The 12,912-nt window shown below is 45.6% G+C and overlaps 1 protein-coding gene and 1 pseudogene across 1 annotated transcript; one reads left to right on the forward strand and one right to left on the reverse strand.

Annotated features, from left to right (window-relative positions):
- Nucleotides 1-6,129: 6,129 nt before the first annotated feature.
- On the forward strand, nucleotides 6,130-9,768 carry LOC102142501 (protein Cripto-like; annotated as a pseudogene).
- A 912-nt stretch (nucleotides 9,769-10,680) lies between these two features.
- EID2 (EP300 interacting inhibitor of differentiation 2) lies at nucleotides 10,681-12,043 on the reverse strand. The gene has a single exon (XM_005595300.4). The coding sequence runs from the start codon at nucleotides 11,959-11,961 to the stop codon at nucleotides 11,251-11,253; it is 711 nt and encodes a 236-aa protein (XP_005595357.1). The 5' UTR covers nucleotides 11,962-12,043; the 3' UTR covers nucleotides 10,681-11,250.
- Nucleotides 12,044-12,912: the final 869 nt, after the last annotated feature.

Below are 12,912 nucleotides of genomic sequence, written 5' to 3' on the forward strand. Positions count from 1 at the left end.
CAGATAGCTTGATCACTGGAGGGAATTGGTAATTATGAGCTAGCCGTAAAGTCTCCAGAATTCAGCATAGCTTCCAATTTGAATGGCTATAATAATACACTGCTCATTACCTGCAAGTCAAAGAGGCCAGAGAAACTCTCTGGAAAAATAGAAAAATCAAGTAAAAATTCTTAAAGTAAGTTTTAATGCTGAATCTCCAACTACCTTATTTTATTTTTATTTTTTTGAGACAGAGTCTCACTCTGTCACCCAGGTTGGAGTGCAGTGGGCACGATCTAGGCTTACTGCAACCTCCACCTCCCGGGTCACTGCAGCTTACACTTCCTGGGCTCAAGCGATTCTCCTGCCTCAGCCTCCTGAGGAGCTGGGATTACAGGTGCCCACCACCGTGCCCAGCTAATTTTTGTATTTTTAGTAGAGACAGGATTTCGCCATGTTGGCCAGGATGGTCTCAAAACTCCTGGCCTCAAGTGATTTGCCCTGCCTCGGCCTCCCAAAGTGCTGGAGGCCAGGCGCGGTGGTCATGCCTGTGATCTCAGCACTTTGGGAGGCAGAGGAGGGTGGATCACGAGGTCAGTAGATTGAGACCATCCTGGCCAACATGATGAAACCCCATCTCTACTAAAAATACAAAATTAGCTGAGTGTGGTGGTGCACGCCTGTAGTTTCAGCTACTTGGGAGGCTGAGGCACAAAAATCGCTTGAACCCAGGAGGCGGAGATTGCAGTGAGCTGAGATCGTGCCACTGCAGTCCAGCCTGGCGACAGAGTGAGACTCCATCTCAAAACAAAACAAAACAAAACCAAAAACCAAAATAAAGTGCTGGGATTACAGGCGTGAACCACCACGCCTGGCCGCCAAAACACAATTTTTGATAATTAGTCCCAAATAAATTCTGACCACAGCTTCTCCATCTCAACTGAAGGCAACTCAATCCTTCTAGTTGTTCCAAATGAAAAATCTTGGAGTCATTTGTTCTCTCTTTTTGTGTGTGTGTGTGTGTGTGCGCGGATTCTCACCCTGTCACCCAGGCTGGAGTGCAATGGCACCATCTCGGCTCACTGCAATGTCTGCCTCCTAGGTTCAAGTGATTCCCCTGCCTCAGCCTCCCAAGTGGCTTGGACTACTGGCACACACCACCACGCCTGGCTAATTTTTTGTATCTTTAGTAGAGATGGAGTTTCGCCGTGTTGGCCAGGCTGGTCTCGAACTCCTGACCTCATGATCCACCTGCCTTGGCCTCCCAAAGTGCTGGGATTACAGGCATGAGCCACCACGCCTGGCAACATTCTCAAATATGACATTCAATCTGTCAGCAAATTTTGTTGGGTCAGCTTTCTCAACATAATGAGAATCTGTTGTTCACTGTTTACACTTCCTCTGCACCCATCCTGCTGAACCACCACCATCTCTTCCCCAGATTATTACAATAGCCTCCTGCTGGTCTCTCTGCTTCTACTTTGCCCCCTACAATCTATTTTTAATAAAATATCCAGAATGGTTATTATTATTTTTCTGAGATGGAGTCTCGCTCTATTGCCCAGGCTGGAGTGCAGTGACATGATCTCAGCTCACTGCAACCTCTGCCTCCCGGGTTCAAGTGATTCTCCTGCCTCAGCCTCCTGAGTAGCTGGGATTACAGGTGCCCGCCACTATGCCGGCTAATTTTTGTATTTTTAGTAGAGACAGCATTTTGCCATGTTGACCAGGCTGGTCTCGAACTCCTGACCTCAAGTAAACCACCCACCTCAGCCTCTCAAAGTGCTGGGATTACAGGCGTGAATCACTGCACCCAGCCCACAATGATTATTTTAAAATGCAAGTCAGACAGCTCACTCTTCAACTCAAAACCTCCAGTAACTTCACTTCCCTCAGAATAAAAGCCCAAATCCCAACAATGGTCTATAATTCCAATACCAGTTCAGGCCAACTTGCTACTTCTCTGACTTCATCCCCATTCCTTTCCCCTTGCTTGCTCTGCTCCAAATCAAGGTGACTTCCTCACTACTTCTCAAATACCTCAGAGAACTCCTGCCTTTTTTTTTTTTTTTTTCTTTTTTTTTTTGAGACGGAGTCTTGCTCTGTAGCCCGGGCTGGAGTGCAGTGGCCGGATCTCAGCTCACTGCAAGCTCCGCCTCCCGGGTTTGCGCCATTCTCCTGCCTCAGCCTCCTGAGTAGCTGGGACTACAGGCGCCCGCCACCTCGCCCGGCTAGTTTTTTGTATTTTTAGTAGAGACGGGGTTTCACCGTGTTAGCCAGGATGGTCTCGATCTCCTGACCTCGTGATCCAGCCGTCTCGGCCTCCCAAAGTGCTGGGATTACAGGCTTGAGCCACCGCGCCCGGCCGAGAACTCCTGCCTTAAACAGTGACTGTTTAGTTTGCCTGGAATACATATAACTTGTAATAATATATGACATAAATAACATGTATTGTGTACAATAACATATAAAATATATTCTATATTTATAATACAAAATAATTTATTATGCCTATTTCCTCTATTTGAATGGAACCTGAATTCCACAGGGCAGGGAATTATAAAAATTTACCATTTTAGGCCGGGCGCGGTGGCTCACGCCTGTAATCCCAGCACTTTGGGAGGCCGAGGCGGGTGGATCACAAGGTCAGGAGATCGAGACCATCCTGGCTAACACGGTGAAACCCCGTCTCTACTTAAAATACAAAAAATTAGCCGGGCGTGGTGGCGGGTGCCTGTAGTCCCAGCTACTTGGGAGGCTGAGGCAGGAGAATGGCCTGAACCCGGGAGGTGGAGCTTGCAGTGAGCCGAGATCGAGCCACTGTACTCCAGCCTAGGTGACAGAGCGAGACTCTGTCTCAAAAAAAAAAAAAAAAAAAAAATTTACCATTTTAAGCCAGGCGTGGTGGCTCAGTCTGTAATCCTAGCACTTTGGGAAGCTGAGACGGGTGGATTGCTTGAGGCCAAGAGTTCAAGATTAGCCTGGGCGACATGGTGAAAACCCATCTCTACAAAAAATACAAAAATTAGCCAGGCATGGTTGTAGGTGCCCGTAGTCCCTGCTACTCAGGAGGCTGAGGTGGGAGAATCACCTGAGCCTGGGAGGTTGAGGCTGCAGTGAGCCATGATTATACCACTGCACTCCAGCCTGGGTGACAGAGGTGACATACTGTCTCAAACAAACAAACAAAGAAACAAACAACCAAACGAACAAAAAATTTTTTTAAAGAGATAGCATTCTTTATTTGAAGGCTGAGAGAGATTTTCTCCTGACAACACTTCTGACACCAAATATGTGTGGGATTTTCCATAACAATTCTCCAAAACAAAGTGAGTGTCCCACAGTTCCATTCTGATACCAACTATTTGCAGTTAGTGCAGACCCCACAGGTCCCATAAGACTATGCCCACTTCAGATGCCAGTCACAAATGGAGTATGTAGGCTACCCACACTTCTACCCAGCCAAGTACAAATTCAGGAGTTCCTATGACCCACCACCTCAGGTTTGATAATTTGCTAGAACTCACATAACTTAGCAAAGTGCTGTATTTACTAGTACTAGCTTATTTATTTCGAGACAGAGTCTCACTCTGTCTACCCAGGCTTGAGTGCAGTGGTTCCATCTCGGCTCAATGCAACCTCCACCTCCTGCATTCAAGTGATTCTTGTGCCTCAGTCACCTGAGTAGCTGGGATTACAGGTGTGTTACCACCATGCCAGGCTAATTTGTGTATTTTTTAGTAGAGACGGGGTTTTGCTATGCTGGCTAGGCTGGTCTTGAACTCCTGTCCTCAAGTGATCCACCCTTCTTGGCCTCCCAAAGTGCTGGGATTACAGGTGTGAGCCACTGTGCCCAGCCAGTACTAGTTTATTATAAAGGATACAACTCAGAGAGAGCCATGTAGAAGAGATGTACAGGGTAAAGGGTGGGTGTGGGGGTCACGTAGAGCTTCCATGCCCTCTCTTGGTAGGGTTCTCCCAGCACCTTGATGTGTTCAATCTGGAAACTCTCAAAATCCTGCTGTTTGGGACTTTATGGAGGTTTACTTACATAGGCATCATTGATAAATCACTTACCAATGGTAATTGACTCAATCTCCAGCCCCTTGCTCCTCTCCCCACCAGGAGGTTGGGGATGGGGCTGAGAGTTCCAAGCTTCCAGTGAAGCCTTGGTCTTTCTAGTGACTAGCCTCCACTGCAAAACTATCTAAGGGCCACCAAGTGTCACCTCATTAGAGCAAAAGATGTTCCTAACACACTATCACTCGTTGATTCTAAGGGTTTTGAGTTCTGTGCCAGGAACCAGAGAGAAAGACCAAACACTGTATCTTTCTTATTATAGCACAAAGGCTATTTTTACTTTGAGGATCAATGATTTTCATCTGGTGTTTGCTCCTTTTGGAGCAAACCCATGACCCATCCATTGCATGAGAAATGGAGGTATTTTTTTGCTTTCCTTGCAGAAAACAATATGTATGGGTAGATCTTGGTGACAGGAGGAGGTGGGAGTATCTAGTCATTGTATTTAGCTAACAGAGAACCACCTCCCTCTTTCCTTTTTTGTGTGTTCTGTCCAATCCCTGAAGAAAACAGAACCTTACCCACCATCCTAGTTGTATTCACTTCAGAGCTGGTGTCCAATGCCCATTTATTGGAAGGTCTTCCCACATTCAGCATGTGCAGGTGGCCATTTCTCCAGAAGCAGTTGAGTCTGGATCTCAGATATGAGGTCATGTGTTTAGGTTTGCATAAAGAAACTGAATTCAGTTTCAATGTGTATTTAATTCAAATTCAGTTGGAATGTGTATTTAGCTATTCTAAGGATGTGCGTTGGTCCAAGAACTCTAGATTCTTATGTGCTGCCCCTCACAAATCCCAAAACTTTGGATGTTTAACCTCTATAAGATGTCACCTTGACAGAGCAAGACTACATCTGGAAAAAAAAAAAAAACTTGTAAGGATGTAGAATGGCTGGGTGTGGTGGCTCACACCTGTAATCCCAGCAATTTGGGAAGCCAAAGGTGGCGGATCACTTGAAGTCAGGAGTTTGAAACCAGCCTGGCCAACATGGCAAAACCCCATTTCTACTAAAAATACAAAAATTACCTGGGCATGGTGGTGCACGCCTATAGTCCCTGCTACTTGGAAGGCCAAGGCAGGAGAATCACTTGATACCTGGGAGGTGGAGGTTGCAGTGAGCCGAGATCGCACCACTGTACTCCAGCCTGGTGACAGAGCAAGACTTTGTCTCAAAAAAAAAAAAAAAAAAAAAAAAAAAAAAAAAAAAGGCCGGGCGCGGTGGCTCACGCCTGTAATCCCAGCACTTTGGGAGGCCGAGACGGGCGGATCACGAGGTCAGGAGATCGAGACCATCCTGGCTAACACGGTGAAACCCCGTCTCTACTAAAAAATACAAAAAATTAGCCGGGCGAGGTGGCGGGCGCCTGTAGTCCCAGCTACTCGGGAGGCTGAGGCAGGAGAATGGTGTAAACCCGGGAGGCGGAGCTTGCAGTGAGCTGAGATCCGGCCACTGCACTCCAGCCTGGGCGACAGAGCGAGACTCCGTCTCAAAAAAAAAAAAAAAAAAAAAAAAAAAAAAAAGAAAAAAAGAAAAGAAAAAGAAAATAAATGAGGTGAGCTGACTTTGAGGTTGATGTAGTTACATAATGAATAAAACACCCAGAAGCACTCTGAAAAAGAAGTATAATAAAAGGCTTTAGCATTACCAGATTTAGAACTAGTTAGAAAATCTAGAACACAGTTTTTGTACAAAAAGGCATCTTAAAACAATTAGTGGGGCTGGGCATGGTGCCCAGCACTTTGGGAGGCTGAAGCAGGTGGATCGCCTGAGGTCAGGAGTTTGAGACCAACCTGGACAACATAGTGAAACCCTCTCTACTAAAAATACAAGAAAATAGCTGGGTGTGGTGGTGTGTGCCAGGAATCCCAGCTACTCGGGAGGCTGAGGCAGGAGAATCACTTGAACCCAGGAGGTGGAGGTTGCAGTGAGCTGAGATCCCGCCACTGCACTCCAGCCTGGTTGACAGAGCAAGACTACATCTGGAAAAAAAACAAAACCAAAACAATCAGTGGGGAAAAGGTGGACTACTCAGTAACTGATATCAGGGCAACCAGGAAGTCATCTAAAAAAATTGGATCCTTGCTGCTGTCTCCCATCTTCTGGCCTGCCTGGATGTTCAAGGGGACAATGACAGAGCTGTGGACTGCAGGAAGATGGCTTGCTTCTCTTCCAGTGTGATTTGGATCATGGGCATTTTGTAGCCTTTGAACTGGCATTAATTGCCAGGTTGGGCCATCAGGAACTTGCGCGTCCATCTCAGGGAGACCTGGCCTTCAGAAATGACAGCATTTGGCCCCAGGAGAAGCCTGCAATTCAGCCTTGGTCTTCCCAGTGTGTGCCACCCATGGGGATATGGGACAGTAAGGAGCTAAGCAGAACCTGCTGCCTGAATAGGGGAACCTGCACGCTGGGGTCCTTTTGTGGCTGCCCCCCGTCCTTCTATGGATGGAACTGTGAGCACGATGTGTGCAAAGAGAACTGTGGGTCTGTGCTCCATGACACCTGGCTGCCCAAGAAGCGTTCCCTGTGTAAATGTTGGCAGGGCCAGCTCTGCTGCTTTCCTCAGGCATTTTACCTGGCTGTGATGGCCTCGTGATGGATGAGCATCTCATGGCTTCCAGGACTCCAGAACTACCACCGTCTGCATGTACCACTTTAATGCTTGCTGGCATCTGCCTTTCTATACAAAGTTACTATTAATCGACATTGACCTATTTCCAGGAATACAATTTTAGATATCATGCAAATTTCATGACCAGTAAAAGCTGCTGCTACAATGTCCTAACTGAAGGATGATCATTTGTTAGTTGCCTTAAAATAATGAATACATTTCCAAAATGGTCTCTAACGTTTCCTTATAGTACCAACTACTTCTTACCTCTTTGCCCTGCCCTCACCCAAAAAACTACTTTTTTCAAAAGAAAGTCAGCCATATGGTCGGGTATGGTGGCTCATGCCTGTAATCCCCGCACTTTGGGAGGCCAACACGGGTGGATCACCTGAAGTTGGGAGTTCGAGACCAGCCTGACCAATATGGAGAAACCCTGTCTCTACTAAAAATACAAAATTAGCCAGGTGTGGTGGCGCATGCCTGTAATCCCAGCTACTCGGAAGGTTGAGGCAGGAGAATCGCTCAAACCCGGGAGGTGGAGGTTGCGGTGAGCTGACATCGCGCCACTGCACTGCAGCCTGGGAAACAAGAGTGAAACTCCGTCTCAACAACAATGACAACAACAACAACAACAAAAGTCAGCCATATCTCCATTGTGCCCAAGTCCAGGGTTTCTTTTTTTTCTTTTTTTTGAGATGGAGTCTTGCTCTGTCACCCAGGCTGGAGTGCAGTGGCACAATCTCAGCTGAAGGAATGGAAGTCCGTCTGCATGTATGCAGGGAGACTGGGTAAGAAAGAGGAAGCAAATAGGAGAGAGAGGTTGGAAAACATAAAATAGGTTATTTGATTGGTGATTAGGTGGGTGTAGAGAAGCAAGTTAAAAGGCTAAATGGAAGGACAAGTTTCCATCATCTATAGAAAGATACGTAAGACAAGGACTCCCCTTTTTTCCCCAAAGGCACTGTAAAAAGAATGAAGTCTTCTCAGAAAAAAATTATACCTCAATGTCCCCAACAAGATTGCTTAATAAATTATGTTTCCTCCAAGCTACACAATTATTTTAACTGTTGAAGAGAAAATGTTCACAATGTATTTAGTTGTAAACCAAGTGATAAAACCACATATTGTACAGCTCATTTTTAAAATACATTGTATATATGTGTATGCACAGTAAAAATGGAAAATATATTGAAAAAAATTTGATCCTTATATTGTACCTGAGAATAAATTTCAAATGGTTCAAAGATTCAAATATGAACAATGAAACCACACACACATACACACACACACACACACACCAAGAGTACCTTAGGATTCAAAATACTGCAGGTTTATTTATTTTTTATTTTTTGAGACAGGATCTCACTTTGTCACCTATGCTGGAGCCTGCTGGGCTCAAGTGATCCTTCCACCTCAGCCCCCAGAGTAGATGGGATTAGAGGCGTGTGCCACTACACCAGGCTAATTTTTCATATTTTTCATAGAGACAGGGTTTTGCCATGTTGCCCAGGCTGGTCTTGAACTCCTGAGCTCAAGTGGTCTGCCTGCCTCAGCCTCCCAAAGTGCTGGGATTACCGGTGCGAGTCACTGTGCCCAGCCTCCTGCCTCCTGCAAATTTAAAGGAAAATAGGCAACAAAAATTACCATGGCCAAAGGCTTTCCAAAAAGCCAAAACCTAATGATCAAATTGTGAAAAGATATTAACTCATATCCCAAGCTATTATCATACCTCATATCACTAACATGATTGTCATAAATAGCTACTGGATTCAACGAAGAAAGTACGAAATTATCTGGGAGGGGAGTGGATAAAGAATATGAACAAGGCGCGGTGGCTCACACCTATAATCCCAGAACTTTGGGAGGCCGAGGAGGGAGGATCATCTGAGGTCAGGAGTTGGAGACCATCCTGGTCAACATGGTGAAACCCCGTCTCCACTAAAAATACAAAATGAGCCAGGTGAGGTGGCATGTGCTTGTAATCCCAGCTACTTGGGAAGCCGAGGCACAAGAATCGCTTGAACCTGGGAGGCAGAAGTTGCAGTGAGCCGAGGTGGTACCACTGCACTCCAGCCTGGGCGAGAGAGCTAGATTTTGTCTCAAAAAAAAAAAAAAGAAAAAGAAAAAAAAAAGACTATGAGCAGAGAGTTTACGGAAAAGGGAATTTCCATGACTCTTAAAATTAACTGGCCGGGTGTGGTAGCTCACCCCTATAATCCCAGCACTCTGGGAGGCCGAGGTGGGTGGATCACCTGAGGTCAGGAGTTCAAAACCAGCCCGGCCAGCATGGTGAAACCCCATCTCTACTAAAACTACAAAAATTAGCCAGGCGTGTTGGTGCATGCCTGTAATCCCAGTTCTTGGGAGGCTGAGGCAGGAGAATCCCTTGAGCCTGGGAGGTGGAGGTTGCAGTGAGCCGAGATCACACCATTGCACTCCAGCCTGGACAATAAAACCGAAACTCCCATATCAAAAAAAAAAAGGTATTGGCCGGGCGCGGTGGCTCAAGCCTGTAATCCCAGCACTTTGGGAGGCCGAGGCGGGTGGATCACGAGGTCAGGAGATCGAGACTATCCTGGCTAACACGGTGAAACCCCGTCTCTACTAAAAATACAAAAAACTAGCCGGGCGTGGTGGCGGGCGCCTGTAGTCTCAGCTACTCGGGAGGCTGAGGTGGGAGAATGGCATGAACCCGGGAGGCGGAGCTTGCAGTGAGCCGAGATCACGCCACTGTACTCCAGCCTGGGAGACACAGCGAGACTCCATCTCAAAAAAAAACCAAAAAAACAAAAAAACAAAAAAACAAAAAAAAAAGGTATTTAAGTCTGTTCATAATAAAAGCAAATTAAAACTGATATACCAGTTTTTCGACTATCAGATTCTCAAAAGCCAGAAATTGATGGTTTAGTGTGTTGGCTAGGCTGTAACATCCATGATCATTAACTGCTGGTGGGAGTGCAAAGCAGGACACATATAGAATGTTGCATAGCAATATCCATAAAATCTCAAAGGAGTACCTTTAGCCCAGAATTCTCATTTCTGGGGAATGAGCCTACAGATATTACATGTAAAAAGGAATCTAGGTAGCTATTGATTATAAGACACATCATTAGGGCTGGGCGCGGTGGCTCACACCTAGAATCCCAGCACTTTGGGAGGCTGAGGCGGGTGGAACACGAGGTCAAGAGATCAAGACCATCCTGGCCAACATGGTGAAACCCTGTCTCTACTAAAAATACAAAAATTGGCTGGGTGTGGTGGTGGGCACCTGTAGTCCCAGCTACTCGGGAGGCTGAGGCAGGAGAATCACTTGAACCTGGGAAGTGGAGGTTGTAGTGAGCCAAGATTGTACCACTACACTACAGCCTGGTGACAGAGCAAGACTCCATCTCAAAAAAAAAAAAAAAATTAGTTTCATGAAAACCTAAGGAAAAAATGATCTATTACAGCATCAAATGTAAGATGCACCCACATTTCAGAGATGTTCAAATATGAAGTGAATTTTGAATTGAAGCAATACTGTATTTGTGCACATGCCACATGATATACAAGATGAACTACTCTAGCAATTTTTTATTCTGCCCAAAGAAATAGATGGGCAACAACCTAAATGTCCGTCAATATATTCCTGGTTAAGTAAATTTCGACATAACCTCAGAATGGAATAAAATGCCACTTTAAAAAATAATGAGGAAATACAGTGGTTTGGAAGGGTCAACATACGTTCTTAATGAGAAAGCAATGTATAAACCAGTAAATATAATATGCTGACTTCTGTGAATAAATAAAACAAGTAAACCAGATTTATATGTGCCTGTGTACATGTAAGGAAACTAGAAGGGCGGAAGGGAAATTGTGGCTATTAGAGGTCATGGTTGGTACTGGATGGAGGAAAATAAGAATGGAAGGCTTTTCACTGTATATTTTATATATTTTTTGGCTTGTGAATGGATTTTTTTTATACCAAAAAACTTTAAAAATTAAAAATTGAAAGAAAAAAGTCCAGAAATTTGATGTTCTTGTAAACATGATTTATCACATAATATGTACATTTACTTTGCTTGTCACTTGAAATGTCTAAGAAAACACAAAATCAATATTAAACTAGAAACTTCTATTGAATATTACATGAAGAGAGCACATATTCCGACAATTTCAAGTTCTTTTCATAGCCTTTTAGTCCCAATAACTCAGCGTTAACGTCTTATTCTGTTCAGCACTATCTGATAATTTCTTTCATCCTCATGGACTCTAGCATTGGTGATTTTTCATCAAGTCTCAGTTTTATAAAACCATCCTTTACTTTGTAATAAAGCAATGTTGAGAGACATTTTCCATAATGCAGGGGGAAAAATGTAGATCAATCACAAACTCAAATAATGTTACAGTTATAATGCTTTGGACATTTTTTTCTATTTCTTCTGTGATGCTTTTTCAAGATAAGCTTCCCCCTCCCCCCTTTTTTCCCCTCCACCTGTGCACTGTCTTATCACAATATACTCTTGACTTCTGAAAATCAAGTTGCAGGATTGGTATAACTGGAATGCAGAGGTTCTCTTGAAGTAGTGTCACCACGTAACTATTCTCTATTGATAAACTTATCACAACCAAGTTCTTCTATCAGAGGGTTGATAACTTCAGATGCAGTCAGAGCTATCGTAAAGGTTAAAATATCGAGGTCCACCCTGTGAGGATTTCGCTGATATTCGGCATCAAACGCTGCTTCCCTTGCTCTGCAGGCTTCCACGAATCGCCTGCGGCGTTCTTCAAGCTCTTGTATTCTGCCGGGAGCAATCGGGTAATTTTCCAGATAGTGGCGGAGAAACTGCTGGTAATTGATTCCTAAAACGCTAAGTGGGTGGCGGAGACGGAGATAAGGCAACGCAGCCAGGCCTCCGTTCCCGTGCCTGGACCTGGGCCTGCCCTCGGGACCCTCTTCGTCCACCGGCTCCCCCAGCAAGCGGGCGACCTCAGCCATCCGGGCTTCCCTGGCTGCCGCCGCCGCCGGGCTTTCCCTACCCGCCGCGGCTGCCCTGGCCACCGCCGCCGCTGCCACCGGGGCTCCCCTGGCTGCCGCCGCCGGGGCTCCCCTGGCCGCCGCCATCCGACCTTCCCTGGCCGCCGGCATCTGGCCTCCCCTGGCCGCCGCCATCGCGCCTTCCCCGGCCTCCTCAGGCTGTGCCGGGGCCGGCTCCCGCCTCCCGCGGCCTACCTCCGCCTGCGGGACATCTCTGTCACCATTCGCCGCGCTTGTCTGCGGGACGCTGCTGTCTGCGGGCAGCTTGGACATCTTAGACCGTGGGGTCAACTCGGCTCCTCCCAAAGAAACTGGAATAACGGGACAGCGCGATGCCCGGTGGACGCCCCAGTGCGCGTGCGTGAGCGCTGTGCGCACTATAAATGCCGTGTGCGTAACCGGGCGCGAGAGCGTAGATTCTACCGCATACCCTGGGAGCAGTGCGCATGCGTACTTTCCCGGCGCCCGCAGTTCTGCAGATGCCCCCTCGAGGCCGGGAAGCGCCAACGCATCTGAAACAGCCCATGGCCATTTCAACCAGCTTGATGTTTATGAGAAATGCTTACAAGATCGCTTCTTATAGGCATTCTCAAAGTTCTGTCCTAGGGTGTTTCTCTTTGTTCTCCAGTAGATTATATGCCACCTCTATTATATATCAAGATATTTTAGATTCATGGTCTTTTCTGGATTTTTAATTTTTTTTTCATTCATTCCTTTCCTATCTTCACCCATACGGATCGATTATAAAGCTACTAAAGGTTTATAATTATAGTCTTTTCTTGTTATCTTTAACTTTGCATTGACTACCCTGGACATTTGTTTTTCAAATCTTATTTGTGCAATATAACATTCAGAAAAGTAAACAAAACATAAATATACAGCTGAATGATTTATCACAAAGTGAACATCCATTTAACTGCCACACAGGCCAAGAAATGGAATATTTCCAGTATCCCAGAACCCTTCCTTTTCTTCTTATCACTATCCTTTTCTTTCTACCCAGAAGTAACTACTACCCTGATACTTACGGTAATCACTTTCTTGTTTTTCTTTTCATTTTACCACCTAAGGGTGCATTCTTAATGCTGTAGTTTAGTTTGGTCTGTATGATGAATTTTATGTATGTGAGAAACACACTCACCTGTCCAAACCCGAAGAATGGATTTGGAGGCACGAAGAACAGTGGAAGTGAGACTTTTAATAAAGATGTTGCAAGATCAGCTG

This window comes from Macaca fascicularis, chromosome 19, assembly GCF_037993035.2.
Source record: "Macaca fascicularis isolate 582-1 chromosome 19, T2T-MFA8v1.1".
NCBI classification, from domain to species: domain Eukaryota; kingdom Metazoa; phylum Chordata; class Mammalia; order Primates; family Cercopithecidae; genus Macaca; species Macaca fascicularis.